Source organism: Octopus bimaculoides, chromosome 5 (genome assembly GCF_046866305.1).
Source record: "Octopus bimaculoides isolate indiv1 chromosome 5, ASM4686630v1, whole genome shotgun sequence".
Lineage (NCBI taxonomy): Eukaryota > Metazoa > Mollusca > Cephalopoda > Octopoda > Octopodidae > Octopus > Octopus bimaculoides.
Window position 1 is genome coordinate 6,194,754 of NC_142932.1, and position 17,500 is coordinate 6,212,253.

Consider the following 17,500-nt stretch of genomic DNA (forward strand, 5'->3'; position numbering starts at 1 on the left):
CCATGTCTATATTTCTTAGATGAAGTGCTTATTAGTTTGAGAATTGTGTTATTGATTTCATTTATACAGTTTCTATTTTCTGTAATACATTTTGATTTGTTTCACAGACAATCGCATCGCGAATTTAGCTTCCTTTTAGCTCCTGTCTAGAAACAGAGATAGATAGACAGAGAGGAAGGGAGAAAGACATCATTAGTTTTTCGTTCCACACATAATAATGTATATATGCATGTACGCATACTCGCAGACATGTATGTATGTAGACATACATATAATATACATATATATGAGTGCATACATGCATATATGTGAATAGGTGCATATGTGTATATGCTTGTTATCTTTCTTTTTAATAATTCAAATTCTTCTTATAAGAAAAGAGCTTATTTCTACCACAGAAACAATGCTCAAATGAAGTTATGTATGTAATGCGGCGATGCTTATGTAACAGTTTCTTGTTTAAAGAAGAATCCAGTTTTCCATAAAAGAAAAAAATAACTTCTCTAATTGAAAAGAATCTTTTTGCGTATTTATATTTTCTGTTTAAAATTAATCACGTATCAAGTTTTGTGAGAGACGCTGGGTATACGGAAACTTTACAGAAGCCAGTTGGATGGATTGTACGTGTTATTCAAAGGTCACACAGAGTGCAACTGATACTACATGAATATTAAATTAAATGTGTGTACAAGAATTTACGAAATACTCAGCCACTTAAACTGTGAGACAGTTGATAGTTCAGTAGGTAGTTCAGTTGATCACACCACAAGACACTCTTTCGTAGAAATCGACGCCAAAGTCCATTCATCATATATGTATGCGTGTAAAGATGTATAACATGTATGTATATAAAGATGTATAATATTTATACAAGATATATAATATATATCTATGTATATGAGTGTTTATGTATGTATGTATGTATGTATGAATGTATATATGTTTGTTTTATAATTTTTGTTTCGAAAGTAAAGGATGCAAACTATTGCCTGAGAAGTAGAACTATTGAAATAAATGGCTCAACATTTAGTATGTTTTAACATTTTCATAAAGCTTGGCGTGTAGTTATATCTATCTATCTATCTATCTATCTATCTATCTATCTATCTATCTATCTATCTATCTATCTATCTATCTATCTATCTATCTATCTATCTATCTATCTATCTATCTATCTCCACCTATCATCTATCTATCTATCTATCTATCTATCTATCTATCTATCTATCTATCTATCTATCTATCTATCTATCTATCTATCTATCTATCTATCTACATTTTCATACATACATACACATATGCATGCATATGTACGCATGAGCATAAACGTCTAACACATTACCAATAAAACAATTCTGCCGAAGGAAAATTTTACAAACAATTAGTTAAAAAATTACGGCAGATATTAGTTACACCTTTTCAAACTGTTAAAACTAATTTCTACTGAGCCTTAAGTCACTTACAATATGCCTTATATTCTCAGTATTACTGATGTACCCCCACAAAAATTGATGGCCACCATTATTTTGAGCGATAGAAACCTTAACTCTTTATATTAGTAAAGTCTTTTTGATGGGCTTGAGTTAAGATAAAACTTGAATTTAGATTGAAATTAAAATATGAACTAGTCTTAAATTCATAGACAATTAATATACATAAATTTAGGTTGAGTTATATAATTAAATCTGAATTTAAGCCTTTTTAAAGAAATAGAGAAAGAAAAAGAATGAAAGAAACATTTCATTAGATGAGCGTTATTACAAAATCCAAATATGCTGCTATAGAAACTCAGAATTTGGAGACAAGGAATGACCGTTGCGTCGTTCAAAATGGACTTAAATGTGTCTTGTTTATTGTATTTCTTGATGTTGCATTCTATTTATATATAGATCTAATTTTCTTGTGAAATCTACCCTTCTTTTCAAATCCCTCAAAAAGCAAACAAATGGCATTAGATAATTACAAGGCACACATTTATTTATCTATTTTCCAAGCGCAATTGTGTTCAGATTAATGTAAACAGCACTATTCAATAGTTATATTGTAAACATCGTCTGAATATATTATTGTTTTTAGAAGCAGAATTTAAGATAAATAAATGTTTCTTAATTCTTATATCCTCAAGGGGCTTTGATTCTTTCTAGCAATTTATTGAGTGATGTTGTGTAAACACTGCTTGAAAACAATAGTTTATTAAACAGGTTAACATAGATATCTAATTATCTTCCAAAGTATTTAATCTATCAAACCATGACGATAAAGTACTGAAGAAAAAAACCCCCAACAAAAACAAAAAACAAAACAAAAATGCAAAACAGTCGCTATGCAATAATTATATTAAAGGATTTGCGTAGTGTTGAAAAGAAATCCATGCCAAAATGATATTCTTAAAACAACAGCAATTGGTCAGTTCTTGTTGGGAATTATTTAAGTGGTCTATGTCGAGAATAATTTAGAAATTCTGGACTGAGGATCTACTGGGAAATACGGAAGCTTCTAATTGGCCCCTTACATCTATATATACATACATACTTGCATATATGCAACTATATGTCAATGTGTGCGCGTGATTATGTACGTGTGTGTGAGGGTATTTTTGTTTATCTTGTTATAAGTTAGAAAATCGTCTGCGTTCAGCGTGTTCTTTATGTTTAATTATTTTAACAATTCTTTGGTTTTTATATATATATATATATATATATATATATATATATATATATATATATATATATATATATACACACATACACATACAAACATACATACATACATACATAGATACATATATATATATATATGTACACACACATATATGGATAGGTATATAAATAAATGTGTTTAACTCAATACATGTCTGATTAGAGTAATTGGTACATATACACACGCAGATAAACACACACGCATACACACATGTACATGCGTATGCATGTATGTGTATATGCGTATATATATGTGTACAATGTATATGTATCTGAGTGTATGTATATATAATAAAATATATATATAAATGTTTATGTTTGTGAGAATACGAAAACCTTATCCATAGTCGAATATGCATGAATATGCCATAAGACAGGGCAATAATAATAATAATAATAATAATAATAATAATAATAATAATAATAATAATAATAATAATAATAATAATAATAATAATAATAATAATAATAATAATAATAATAATACGAATAATAATAAGAATAATAATAATATTTATATCTACACAAAAATAACTTGCATTAATTACAGCTTTTTTAAACTAATAAAAAGCGTACATGACATCATAGTTGTTTTTACAAACGGTTTTGATTAGAATCGGAAAGCGTCACAAAGCCGTCACATAGCTTGCTGTCGTAACCATTTCAGTGCATGCATATATATATGTATGTATATATATATATATATATATATATATATATATATATATATATATATATATATATATATATATATATATATATATATATATATATATATATATATACACCTGTGTGTAAGTGTGTGTGAGTGTGTAGATGAAAAGAAGATTACACACAATTTCTTATACAAATTTTTAACATGTGTATTCATATAATTACGACTCATACACACATGATATCTTCGCGCAATATTGTTGCAAGCAACTGAACTGAAATACTCATAATATACACATATAGTTTTCCACATACACACACATACACACACATATATGTATACATGTATATGTATAATTATGTATGTATATGTATGTTTGTATATGTATGCAAGTCTTTGTTTCTGTGTGTTTTAACGATCACAGTTAAGTAGAACAAATTTTCGAAGGAAACTAGACAGAATTCTATATAAAATGATTTTTATGTTTTAATTTAGTTTTATTTGATTTGGTATTACCAATTGTTCACATCTTTTGATGCTCTTGTTCTCTCAGGGATTTCTTTACTAGAACTGTATTTCCTCTTACAGATTGGCAATTAAATGAAAAAAAAACAACTCTATATGTTTTCATAGCTGCTATTACATCGCAATACAATTAGTTATTTAAAAAAAAAAGGATTAATAGTTAAAGAAAAAAAACTTTTATTAATTAATTTTGATTATAATGATTTGATTTAATTCATTTTTTTCTTATTAATATTCAAAAGATTTACTTATTTATCTTTTATTTAAGAAATTAATAAAAAAAGAATAACAGTTATAGTAATGATAATAAGTATAACAATTAGTGATAATATTAATAATAATTATAATTATAATAAAAAAAGTTGCAAGATTTTTTCCGCAAAAATAAAAGAAAAACAGTAAAGAATAAGCTTTAAAAAATTTGCAATAAAATATTTGAATATTTTGCACTTCTAGGGGTGTTAAGATGTAGAAAATCAAAGTGCTATTTTAAGTGAGTCATCATTTGGTGCCTTACTACACTGGCCTTGGTATGCAGGAAAGATTTTTATTTTGAATGCATGTGCTCTCGAAGTGTGTTTCGTATACTCTTGTGACAAGAGTATTTCAAGCTGAGGAAGGGATGTCGCTCCGACCAATCTTCCGGCAGCATTTTGTCCGTAGACAGCAAAGCCTTTGGTCTCGTTACCCCGGACGCAACAGCCTCCAAGCCAAATCAGGTCTGGCACGTTAACTCCATTGCCAATGGTTACTTCTGGATCCACCGAAGGAACGGCACCAGCAACAAGATATAGTTGAGGCTTCTGAGCTTTCTCTTCAGTCGCTGATGAATCTGCCATCATTGAGGGTAGCGAACCGGAAGTGCCAATATTCCTGGTGTTGGCCGAGTTGGTTGATTTGGTGGCCATAGGTGTAGCAATAGTGGTAAATGGAGTTGTTGATGACTGCGTTGGTTCTGTACTCTCAGTCACTGTTTTTTCTGCATCTATTTGAGGAACACCACATACATCCACGGCATATTTAATTATCATTTTTGCTGCTTTTTTCCATTCTTTATAGAAGTCCATATGCATTGGGACTGTGTTCGTTAAAGCGAATGCTGCAATCTTCGTATCTATTTGGTGACCGGCCAACTGTGGAGGTAGAAGATGACCAATACGATAGGTGGTGGTGAAATCATAGTCACTCGGTTGGGGCTGGTACTTGCCAACGGCGCATTGATCGTTCTGAATTTCATCTTCGAGTTCACTCAGAGCTGCCAGACCTTTCTTACGATATTGAACAATGTAAAACCAGGATGCACGTGCTTGTTTATCGATCAAAGCTGAAAAGAATATAAAAAAAACGACGTGAAAATATTATAAAAATTAGACTCATAAATGTGTGCGTACACACACATACACGCACACGCACACGCACACACACATAAACACACACATACACGCATGCACACAGATAAATATACATATATAGCTATATACGTAGGTACATAAATGCTAAATTAAGATTACTTTAAATACTTTAAAGCAATTTTAAGAATAACTGAGCATTTTCTGTTGGGAAGACTCAATACAGAAACTAGAGTGAAATTTATTATAAAATTCGAGTCGACTGTGACTTTAAGTTTTACCTGTTATATTTAACCAGAGTTAGCAAGTATCAATCAAAACGAATTTTATATGTATATGCGTACGTCCGTGTGTTTGTAAATATTGTGTGTATAATACATATACATATATATATATATATATATATATATATATATATATATATATATATAGAGAGTTATTAATATTTCTAAGTCTCTCTAAAGGAGACTACGGCAGCGGTACTGGAAATTAATAGTTATTGCCAAGCCAACATGGCAGTCCCAAAATTAGGACGAAAGCTGCCGTGAATTAGCTCCAAGAAGCCATCGCCTCTAGCTAGCTATGTGACACACGAAACCTGTGTCCTTTATAACCTTCGAACAGGGGTTATAAAGGACACAGGTTTCGTGTGTCACATAGCTAGCTAGAGGCGATGGCTTCTTGGAGCTAATTCACGGCAGCTTTCGTCCTAATTTTGGGACTGCCATGTTGGCTTGGCGATAACTATTAATATATATATATATATATATATATATATATATATATATATATATTATTTATATTATTATATGATTGAACGCCATGCATTCTCTTCCAAGTAAGTTTTATCTTAATAATTCTGATGCGCACTATCTTTTCACTCTTTCGTTTTTCTCTCTTTCTCTCTCTTATTCTTTTACCTCCCCTTCTCCCACTATTCTATCCTATTACTCTGTCACTCTCTCTCCCTCACTCTTCATCCCTTGCTCACCTGGCTCCCACGTGAAAATCGGTCATCTTTCTTTCTCTCCGTTGTAGCTAGAACAAGGAAGATGCGTTCTTGTTTGTCTCATGTCCTAGCTTGATTTACGCGTTCGCCACCACAACCTTGTTTAGGCTTAGCAGCACTTACAGTTTGTTTTCACTGTACTGTTTGTGTTACCAATTTTGACCCTCCGCAAAATCCCAAATTTTATTTAAGTTGTTTTGCGGGAGCAACTGTTTTATCGATTATTAAATGCTCGAAATACGAGACTAGAAAAACAGCCAACAACTGATAAAGGGTCGTTCTTTATGTTGTTTGTTTTGTTTTCTATTTGTCTCTTTCGTCGTTCGAAAGAATAATTCATGTTCTATGTACTCGTGCTTCGTAATTTTTTGTTGTACACATTTCGTGACGTCGTGTTCCCCCATATGCATATATATATATATATATATATATATATATATATATACACGTATAGATGTAAGTATGCACATGTAAGTATGTATATATGCATATATATATTATATATATATTCTTTTACTTGTTTCAGTCATTTGACTGCGGCCATGCTGGAGCACCGCCTTTAGTCGAACAAATCGACCCCAGAACTTTTCTTTATATCTATCGGTCTCTTTTGCAGAAATGCTAAGTTACAGGGACTTAAACACACTAACATCGGTTGTTAAGCGATGGTGGGGGTCAAACACAGACACACAAATTTATACATACAAACACACACACACATATATATACGACGGGCTTCTTTCAGTTTCCGCCTACCAAATCCACTCACAAGGCTTTGGTCGGTCCGAGTCTATAGCAGAAGACACTTACCTAAGGTGCCACGCAGTGGCACCGAGCCCGGAACCATGTGGGTGGGAAGCACACACACACACACACACAAACATCTATATCTGTACACACGCACATACACACACATGCACACGCACGCACCCCCATAGTCAGGAATGATGTCAGCATCGTTCCTACATTCAAGAAATATTATACAAATGGACAGAGCATACATGCATATACAAACACACCTGTGTGTGTGTGTGTAAGTGTGTGTAAGTGTGTGTGTGTGTGTGTAAGCGTGTGTGTGTGTAAGTGTGTGTGTGTAAGTGTGTGTGTGTAAGTGTGTGTGTGTGTAAGTGTGTGTGTGTGTAAGTGTGTGTGTGTGTGTAAGTGTGTGTGTGTGTAAGTGTGTGTGTGTGTAAGTGTGTGTGTGTGTAAGTGTGTGTGTCTAGACATCTATCAACGATAATGGTTAATACAATTACATACATAAATGAATATCTGTGAATGTATTTATGTGTGAGTGTAGGTGTGTGTGTGTGTGTGTGTGTGTGTGTGTGTGTGTGTGCGTGTGTGTGCGTATGTGTGCATATAGACGTATACTCGACATTTACAGAAAAAGAAATTTACAGAAACAATAAAGCGAAGAGAAGTCTTAAAAAAATGTGTACTGAACAAACAAGCATTACCTCTTTCAATTAGATACGGAGTTCGTGGCCATCCCTTATTATCAATAGCTGTAAGTTTGCTCATAGAGAATGTTGGAACACGTCTGAAACTGTCATATAGTGAGGCAAAATGGGCAGTTTTTCTCTTGAAAAGATCTCCAAACAAAGTATTAGACGAGAATTTCTGACACAAGAAAGTAAGGCCACCATTTTGGTTTCTTATTCCTGATGGAATGCTGCCGCCAAGAGTAAACTCTTTCAAACATTCAACGTGGAGTTTATCGTTAGTGATTCCTTTTGCGTCTCTGGCCACGTATTTACAAGGTGGCATCGAATCTCGGCAAAATTTCTCCAGTTTCTGCTTGCAGCTATGCAATGGCGTGAAGACGGCCACCATATTGTTGTCTCGTCGTTTGTATTGCTTCAATCGATAGTCGTCACCAGTTTTCAGAGGACCGGTACACCATTGATGTAACTTGCCTTCGTGTTGAAGTCTTTCATAAGACCAGTCAACAAATTTATATTCTCCGCTATCCATTTGGTAAAGTGAATATAAACATTCATCTAAAATATATAAAAAATTGAAAATATATTGTAAATATTAAAATTTCAATGAATGAATCCATCCACGCATCCGTCTGTCTGTCTGTCTGTCTGTCTGTCTGTCTGTCTATGTAATAACATTTTCTGATATTGAATGAAGCATATCCAGAGAAACAATTTGTGTTAATCCTATTTAACAACGACAACAACAACAAAAACAACAACAGTAATAATAATAATAATAATAATAATAATAATAATAATAATAATAATAATAATAATAATAATAATCCATTCTACTAAAGGCCTGAAATTTTGAAAGAGGCACCAGTCGATTACATCAACCCCAGTGTTTTACTGGTACTTAATTTATCGACCCCGAAAGAATGACAGGCGAAGTCGACCTCAGTGCAATTTGAACTCAGAACGTAAAGGCGGACGAAATACCGCAAAGCATTTTGATCGGCGTGCTCACGATTCTGCCAGCTCACCGCCTTCAAATAATAATAATAATAATAATAATAATAATAATAATAAGTTAGAAGTTCCAACATGAACTTCTAACTTGTCGCTTGAGGTCTCTGGGTGAGACTTGGAGCAAAAGTCAAACATAAAATACTAATACTAATAATAATAATAATAATAATAATAATAATAATAATAATAATAATAATAATAATAATAATAATGATAATAATAATAATAATAACCGCAATGGTCATAGACCGGATTATAAAGGACCACTTACTCGGATAATGAACCAGATCCGAGACGAGAAATCTGCTACTGGTTCAAATCTTCCCGACACACAGGAGCTGGAAGTACCCCACAACCGGAATATTCCAACAGATGGCCATCCATGCTCGTCATCAAATAACCAAAAGAAAAAGAATGAAAAATGGTCTAGGGAAGATAATAAAGAAGTTCTTAGAGCCTTCTACCGTGCCATATATTTCCCTACAGATAAATCTAATACTGTACAAACCTACTTAAACTGGAGACAGAAACACCTTGCAGTAAGACCCTACATAGACAGTAATAAACTTGCCAACGTCAGAAGAAACATTATAAAAAAAAAATTACTAACTGAAGTAGAGATTGACCAATTTAAGCAAGCAGTAAAGGATAAAAAGAATGAAACTGCAGCTAAAGAAGATACTACAGAGGAAATAATTATAAACCAGCCCAAGGCTGATGAAAATACAGTAATAATTGAAAGAGTTAAGGTAACTGATAGGCAAAATAAAATACTCTCTGAACCAACCATAAACACTAAGGCAGGTGAAAATCAAATAGATGAAGGAAGTCATACAGAAATCGACGCAACAGAACTACATGATCTAAAAAATCAAATCATGATTGAATGGCTGAAAATTAAAGAAACTAGTATGAATGAACGCGACACTCTCCCCAAAATTCGCAATTCTAACCAAAACCTGAAAATAATTGGTAAAATCCGCCTTGCACTTAAGGATATAATTTCAGCTAATGATGTTGATATTACAGATCTCAACCACCTGTACTATGCATCCGCAAGAATCTCAACGATTCTATGTGGTGAAAAGATTAGAAAAAGACAACACTCCCACAAAAAGCCTTCTTGGCAAGAACGCATTCAACACCAAATTAAGCTACTTAGATCTGACATAGAATGTTTGAAAAACCTTAAATTTGACAAGAGTATCAAACCTACAAAGACCCAAAAACTAAAGAAAAAATATAACATGAAAACCATAGTTGACATTGATGCCACCATAGAAACCATCAAGCAAAAGGTATGTGCTAAAGCTGCCCGCATAGCAAGGTATGAAAAGCGTGTTAAATTCTTCCGAGATAATAACATGTTCAAAAATAACCCCAAAAATTTCTACAGGAAGATAGGGAAAACACCAGTAACAATAAAGTCTGTCCCATCAAAAGAAGAAGTGCAAGAATTTTGGAATAAAATCTGGGCAGAAGATAAAACACACAATGAAAAGGCCCCTTGGATTGATAGAATAGCTACAGACCTAGACTCCTTAGAGGAGCAAAAGTGGGAGGGGGTCAGGGTAGAAGATATAAGATCTGCTCTCAGGAGGTCAAGCAAATGGAAGTCTCCAGGAAAGGATAAAATTCCTAACTTCTGGTTGAATGCCTTCCCAGAAAGCCATGAACTGCTAACAAAACTTTACAACGATGTTTTGCAAAATCCTAGTTTGATGCCCTCTTGGCTAGTTAATGGTTTAACATTCCTGCTTCCAAAAAATGAGGAAACAAACGAACCAAAAAATTATCGCCCCATAACCTGCTTAACAACAATGTATAAGACGCTAACATCTGTCCTAACCGAGTACACCTATAGTTTTTTAATAGAAAGTAGCATATTCCCTAATGAGCAAAAGGGATGTAAACGTGGATCTTATGGTTGTAAAGATCAGCTACTCATCAATAAGATGATCTTAGAAGATTGTCACAAGCGACACAAAAACTTGTCAATAGCCTGGATAGACTATAAAAAGGCCTTTGATAGCCTACCACATAGCTGGATTAGGAAATGTCTGGAAATGTATAAAATAGCTCCTACTCTGCGAAACTTTTTATCTGTAAGTATGAGATCATGGAGAACCACACTGATGTTGAACAATGACAATGAATCTCTAAATGCTGGAGATGTAAGAATTTCATGTGGCATTTTCCAGGGTGACTCACTATCACCACTCCTCTTCTGTCTAGCCCTAATACCGCTCTCAAAATTGCTCAATGATGCACAGTATGGTTATAAAATATTTGATAAAAATATAAATCATCTCATTTACATGGATGATTTAAAGCTCTTTGCAAAAAATGACCAACAACTCAAAGGCCTACTAGCGATTGTTAAACAATTCAGTGATGACATCAGGATGCAATTTGGCCTTGATAAATGTGCAAAAGCTATCTTTATCAAAGGAAAAATGACAAATACATCTAATGTGAACCTTGACCAGCAAAATGTCATAAAAGAGTTAGAACCAGCGGAGAGCTACAAATACCTAGGGGTAATTGAAGGGGACAATATCAAGCACTCAGTGATGAGGGAAAGGATCAGAAGAGAATGTTATCGCAGGGTGAGAGCAATACTGAAGACAGAGCTGAACGCGAGAAACAGGATCGAAGCGATCAATGCTCTAGCCATACCAGTCGTGACTTACAGTTTCAACATCGTTAACTGGTCAATTACTGAAATATGTAATGTTGACAGAAAAATACGAAAACTGTTGACAATGCATAGAATGCACCACCCTAAGGCAGATATAGAACGTCTTTATCTGCCAAGAAAAGAGGGAGGTCGAGGACTACTACAGCTGGCATTATCAATGAAGGTAGCCACAATTGGCCTAGACACCTATATGAAAAACTCTGAGGACTGGATGCTAAAACTTGTCTTAAAATATGAAAGCAAGAAAGCATCTTACTCAGTAACAAAACAGGCAAAGGAATATCTAAGTGAATTCCAATTGCAACAAATTCAAGAATTAGACGAACTAGAAACACCTACAGAAAAAGCTAAGCGCTTGAAAACCCGTGCTAAAATTGCTGCCTTAGCTATTATGACTGAAAAATGGCATGGAAAACCTCTCAATGGCAAATACCCAAAGAGAGCGAATAATGCAGATATTGACAAAGCCCTTACCCACCAATGGTTAATGGCTTCTGGATTGAAATCAGAAACAGAGGGGTTTATCATAGCAGCCCAAGATCAATGCCTACCTACAAAGAACTACCAGGCCAACATATTAAAGAACGGCAGCTCCCCATTATGTCGTATATGCCAACAACAAAATGAGACCATCGATCATGTTGTCTCCATGTGCAGTCTGCTTGCGCCTACAGAGTATCTCAACAGGCATGATAGAGCTGCACAATATATTCACTGGGTAATATGCAAAAACCTGGACTTGCCCCATGATAAAAACTGGTGGGAACACAAACCACCCCCAGTACTTGAAAATGATCACATTGCACTCCTCTGGAACTTCACCATTCAAACTGACAGAAAGATAGACGCAAATAGGCCAGACATCATACTGAAAGACTTCAGACAAAAATCATGCCTCCTCATTGATATGACTGTCCCAATTGATATAAACGTATCTGTCAAGACCTACCAAAAACTGAGCAAATATAAAGATCTTGAAATAGAAATTAGCAAAATGTGGAATCTGAAGACGAAAACAATACCTATTGTCATAGGTGCCCTGGGAATGACAGCGAAACGGGCTGATTACTACCTAGCTCAGATACCAGGAAACCCCAAAATGGCTGAAGTCCAAAAGATAGTGCTCATGGGAACTGCCCATATCCTACGTAAAATACTGTCTATGTGATCTCAAATTTTAAAGCAAACATAATTTTCTTATGGTTTCTTAAACATTCACTTGAACAAAACTGTACAAATCCAAATATATGGTACCCTAGGCATAACACCTACATGAACTTCTAACTTGTTGTCTCTTGAGGTCTCTGGGTGAGACTTGGATCCAACTTGTACAAATGCAAAACAAAAGTCAAACATAAAATAATAATAATAATAATAATGATTTTTAATTGCTGCACAAGACCAAAGCCTCCCCACCAGAAATTACCAAAAACACATAATGAAAAGAAATATAACAAGTAACTGTAGAATATGTGGAGATCGACAAGAAACAATAAATCATATTATCTCTGGCTGCCCAGTCCTGGCTAAGAAGGAATATATTCACAGACACGACAGAGCTGGGACCTATATACACTGGAAGCTATGCCAACATTATGGAATAGCAACAGAAAAAAGACGGTATAAACACACGCCAGAAAAGGTCACAGAAAACGAGAAAGCAACCATACTCTGGGATATGCCAATACACACAGATAGAGAAATTAAGGCAAATAGACCAGATATAGTTGTCAAAGATCATGAAGAAAAAAAATGCTTTCTAATTGATGTATCAATACCAGCAGATGACAACGTTTCTCTAAAAGAAATGGAAAAACTTTCAAAATACAAAGACCTGGAAATAGAGATAACTCGAATGTGGAATCTAAAAACAGAAACAATTCCTATCATAGTAGGTGCCTTAGGTATAATAAAAAAATATTCAGACAAATACATAACAAAAACACCAGGACTTACAAATATATATAACATACAGAAAATTGCACTACTGGGTACTGCACACATTCTACGCAAAACACTTTCAATACAGTAAACATAAGAGCACCACAGCAAACCACAGCACATACCCAAGGCGCACAGAGCTGCGCTCGGTAGTGAAGTGAAAGCACGTTATAAAAATAAAACTACTGAATAATAATAATAATAATAATAATAATAATGATAATAATAATAATAATAATAAAAATAAAACGGGATCAAATATGAAAAATATAAAAAAGACCCATAAATCAAAACAATACAACATAAAAACTAAAGAAGATACCTGAGAGATAAAAGGAAAAATTAAACGGCATAGTAGCAAAAACTTGCCGCATAAAAAGGTATGAAAAACGGGAACGCTTCTTCTAATAAGATAGAGAATTCAAATTAAACACAAAAAGTTTTTATAGAAAGTTCAACAAAAAAATTATATCAATAGATGCAATGCCAACAACATCAGCGATTCAGTCATACTTGGAAACAATATGGAGCAAACCAAACAAAAAAAGAAAAAAGAAAAACACAACAAAAATGTTCCGTAGATTAATAGGGAAAAAGAAAGGAAGAACACAACAGATATGACCTACCATCACAAGCCAAGAGATCATGGACACACTGAGGAGTACCAACAACTGGAAAACTCCAGGAATAGACAAGGTACCCAACAAATGGAGAGAAAGTCACTTCATGGCCAATATCCTGCAAGGTTTGACAGAGAGGAGATGAGCCTAAGTAAAGGCCAAGAACGGCTCAAAGCTCTGGACTAAAAGCCGTAACGGAAGGACTGATTCTCGTTGCACAAGACCAATGCCTGACTACAAACAATTATAAAAGCAAAATAATGAAAACAGGCTTCAACACCAAATGCAGAATGTACAACCAGCACAATGAGACAGTTGCCCACATCATTTCGGGCTACTCAGTCCTTGCTAAGTCTGAATATATATACTGACACGAAAGAGTAAGCAATTATATCCACTGAACAATATGCCAACATTACAACATCAAAATTGACAACAGGTGGTATAAGTATGTGCCAAACAAGATACAAGACGACCACTAGACCACAATTATTTGGGATATGCCGGTTCAAACCGACAAAGAAATAAAAGCTAATCGTTCAAACATAATGGTCAAGGATTGAGGAAAAAATACCTGCTTACAGATAAACATTGCAGTCCCTTCTGATCAAAATATTGTCAAAAAAGAAGTGGAGAAATTGTCAAAGTACAAAGACCTCGAAATTGAAGTATTTAAAATGTGGGGCATGAAGGTAAAATCAATACCAATAATAATAGTCGGAGTATTGGGCATGATAAAAGAACATATGAAAAAAAATGTAGAAGCCATACCTGGATCCTCAATACTACACGCTATCCGAAAAATAGCCCTGCATCCTACGAAAGGCACTATCAATCCAATAATACAACCTAAACGAAACAACCCACAAATAAAAGACACACTCTATACATCATTTACACAGTGAAATAAGCTTCGACCAGCAAGCCAGAACACCAAACCATTACACACTCAACACACAATACAAGCAGTAACACAACAAAAGACTGCTTCCTTTACTGCACCATTGTTTATCCAAAGAAAAGGCCATCGACGTAGGCCGGTACAGCTTAGCATCAGAATAAGTATCAAGACATACTTGATCCTCTAACGATTCCGCCAAATCAGTCACCTTAGATTTGTACTTTTTCACCGATTCTGCAAATATGAAAGACAAAGTGGACATCGGCGGTGTTTGAACTCAGGTCATAGGGAGAAGGAAGAAAAACTGTAAGGCATGCTATCCAACGCTCAAACGACTCTGCCATTTCGACGTCTTCAGACAAATAGTTTTCGGCTATTTATGCATGAAGACCGCTACTTAGGCCTGAACAGCATAAATAGTCATAGAGTATTTATGTTGTTTAACCTTAGTTAAGCTCTGATAAAGCCGACCTTTTATGTATCACATTCAATCCATGAAAACATCATGTCTTTTCCAACAAAAATATACTCTTGACAATATTATCCAGCATGTTTCGTTTTTAAGATGTAGGATGTAATCTGATGAAATTTTGGCAGTTATTTCTTGAAGGTCGAATGACCACGTAGAGGTCATATTTCTGATGTTGATGAACATCTTTACGACTTTATTTCATGGCTCAGAATGTGACTTACATTCACCAGGTCGTTGTTATGCCGTATTACTCTTTCACTTCTAATTTCAGTACCTGGGCTTTTACCCCTTTTTATTTTAGTTTTCTCCATTAAGGAGAGACTTAATAATTTAATATACAGTGTTGAACATGAAACGAAAATAAAATTAACTCTCTTATATTATACGCATACAAAGGGATTCTTTTTATTTTATTTCAACATTATTGTAACATCATATTCTATGACCAATTCTATACGACTTTGAATAACTTAATTCGATTTGAAATTTTATTCAATTATCCACTGTATTTCATCTGATCCTGTAAACCTTCTGTACTGTATCCGGTACACACAACATGAAACAACTACATTTTGATTTGACGTTTTATCCCAAGATATCCCGTAGCCTTATGTCTTATGCCAATTAAACATAACTTTGAAGAACAAATGTTTGAATTGAATTTCCATGAAACTATAATGAGGAAGTGTATATATATATATATATATATATATATATATATATATATATATATATATATATATATATGTCTGTGTGTGTTTGTGTGAGCACGTCTCAAAACTTGTCTGCAGATAATAGAATTAATCCGTGTACATACACGAAGTGTAGTATATTTAATTTTCCTTTCATATTGAGTTTAAGATTAATGTTTTGTTATCTATGAATCTGATGGAAAAAAGTAAACTAAAACACAAACAAACGCAAAGATAAACAACCCTAGTATCAAAATGAGAGGAAGATTGATACTACACACGCACACCCCCACACTCACATACACGCATACACACATACACGCATACACACATACTCGCACAGGTTCACTCGAGAATACACAAATATCTCCATGCTTTTAATGATTTCAGTCATTGGACTGCGGTCGTGCTGGGGCACCGGCTGGGAGGGCTTAGTCAGTCACACACACACACACACACACACACACACACACACACACACACACACACACACACATACCTGGCCACCTAACACCTCACATTGTAACCCCCTTGATTATTATTATGTGTGGGGATCAGTTGAACGAGAGACCAACAAAACTCCTTATAACACCAAAGATGAACTGAAGGCAAGGATTATGGCAGCATTCACCGACTTAGACAAGGAGACCGTCCAGAAGAGTTGTAGGAGATTCCGAAGTCATCTGGAGGCCGTGGTTGAAGCCAATGGCGATTTTATTGAATAAATTTACTCGCTAGTATTTCTAGATATTTTTATGTAAGTTTGGTAAATGTATCTGTTAAAATGAAATGTCAGTGTTATTTTCATTTTTGTGTAATTTAGATGACACTTTATTCACCGCACCATGTATATATATATATATATATATATATATATATATATATATATATATATAATAATAATAATAATAATAATAATAATAATAATAATAAATCTTTCAGTAACGACTCTCACGAGGTTATCAATAGTCGATTCCAAGTTTTATACATCACTTTTTACTGATAAGGGATCGAAACCTGCTAATTAAATGCTTGCAGAATTGAGGCATGTTTGATTAACGGCAATCTCTGGGAATATTTGCTATCGATAATGGGAGGAGGAGGTAAGAAACAGAAGAAAAATTAAATCATGATGATCGACGATACATTCCTTCAATAATTTTGTCTTTTTCTATCGCTGATTATGTAACAGTTTCAGGGAGTTTTACGACTTCCTGCTAATTAGCCGAATGGCTCTCTTGTTTTGGATGTAGTGTCTGGGATGCCTGTATGTGTAACAAACAACAGTACCGCTCTAAATGTGGGAGCAATATATCCATTGTTGCTCACGTTGTTTCAGTAAAAAGTAGTTGTTGTGGACTGAAGTATTTTTTGCTGTATTCTTAGCCATGTTGATAATGCACAATCACCAGGAAATGGTGATGGTTAGCGTTTGTAACCACCTTAAAGAGTTCTAAGTTCGTGTTGCTCCTCTTTT

At 34.3% G+C, this 17,500-nt stretch overlaps 1 protein-coding gene across 1 annotated transcript in view; it reads right to left on the minus strand.

Annotated features, from left to right (window-relative positions):
- Positions 1-17,500, minus strand: part of LOC106884390 (uncharacterized) — a 647,954-nt gene that overhangs the window by 2,036 nt on the left and 628,418 nt on the right. The window contains exons 9-10 of the mRNA XM_052967971.2: positions 7,698-8,240; positions 1-5,203 (exon numbers count right to left, since the gene is read on the minus strand). The exon at positions 1-5,203 is cut by the window's left edge and continues 2,036 nt beyond it. Coding sequence (XP_052823931.1) covers positions 4,356-5,203; positions 7,698-8,240 — 1,391 coding nt within the window. The 3' untranslated portion in view covers positions 1-4,355. The remainder of the gene's footprint in view (positions 5,204-7,697; positions 8,241-17,500) is intronic.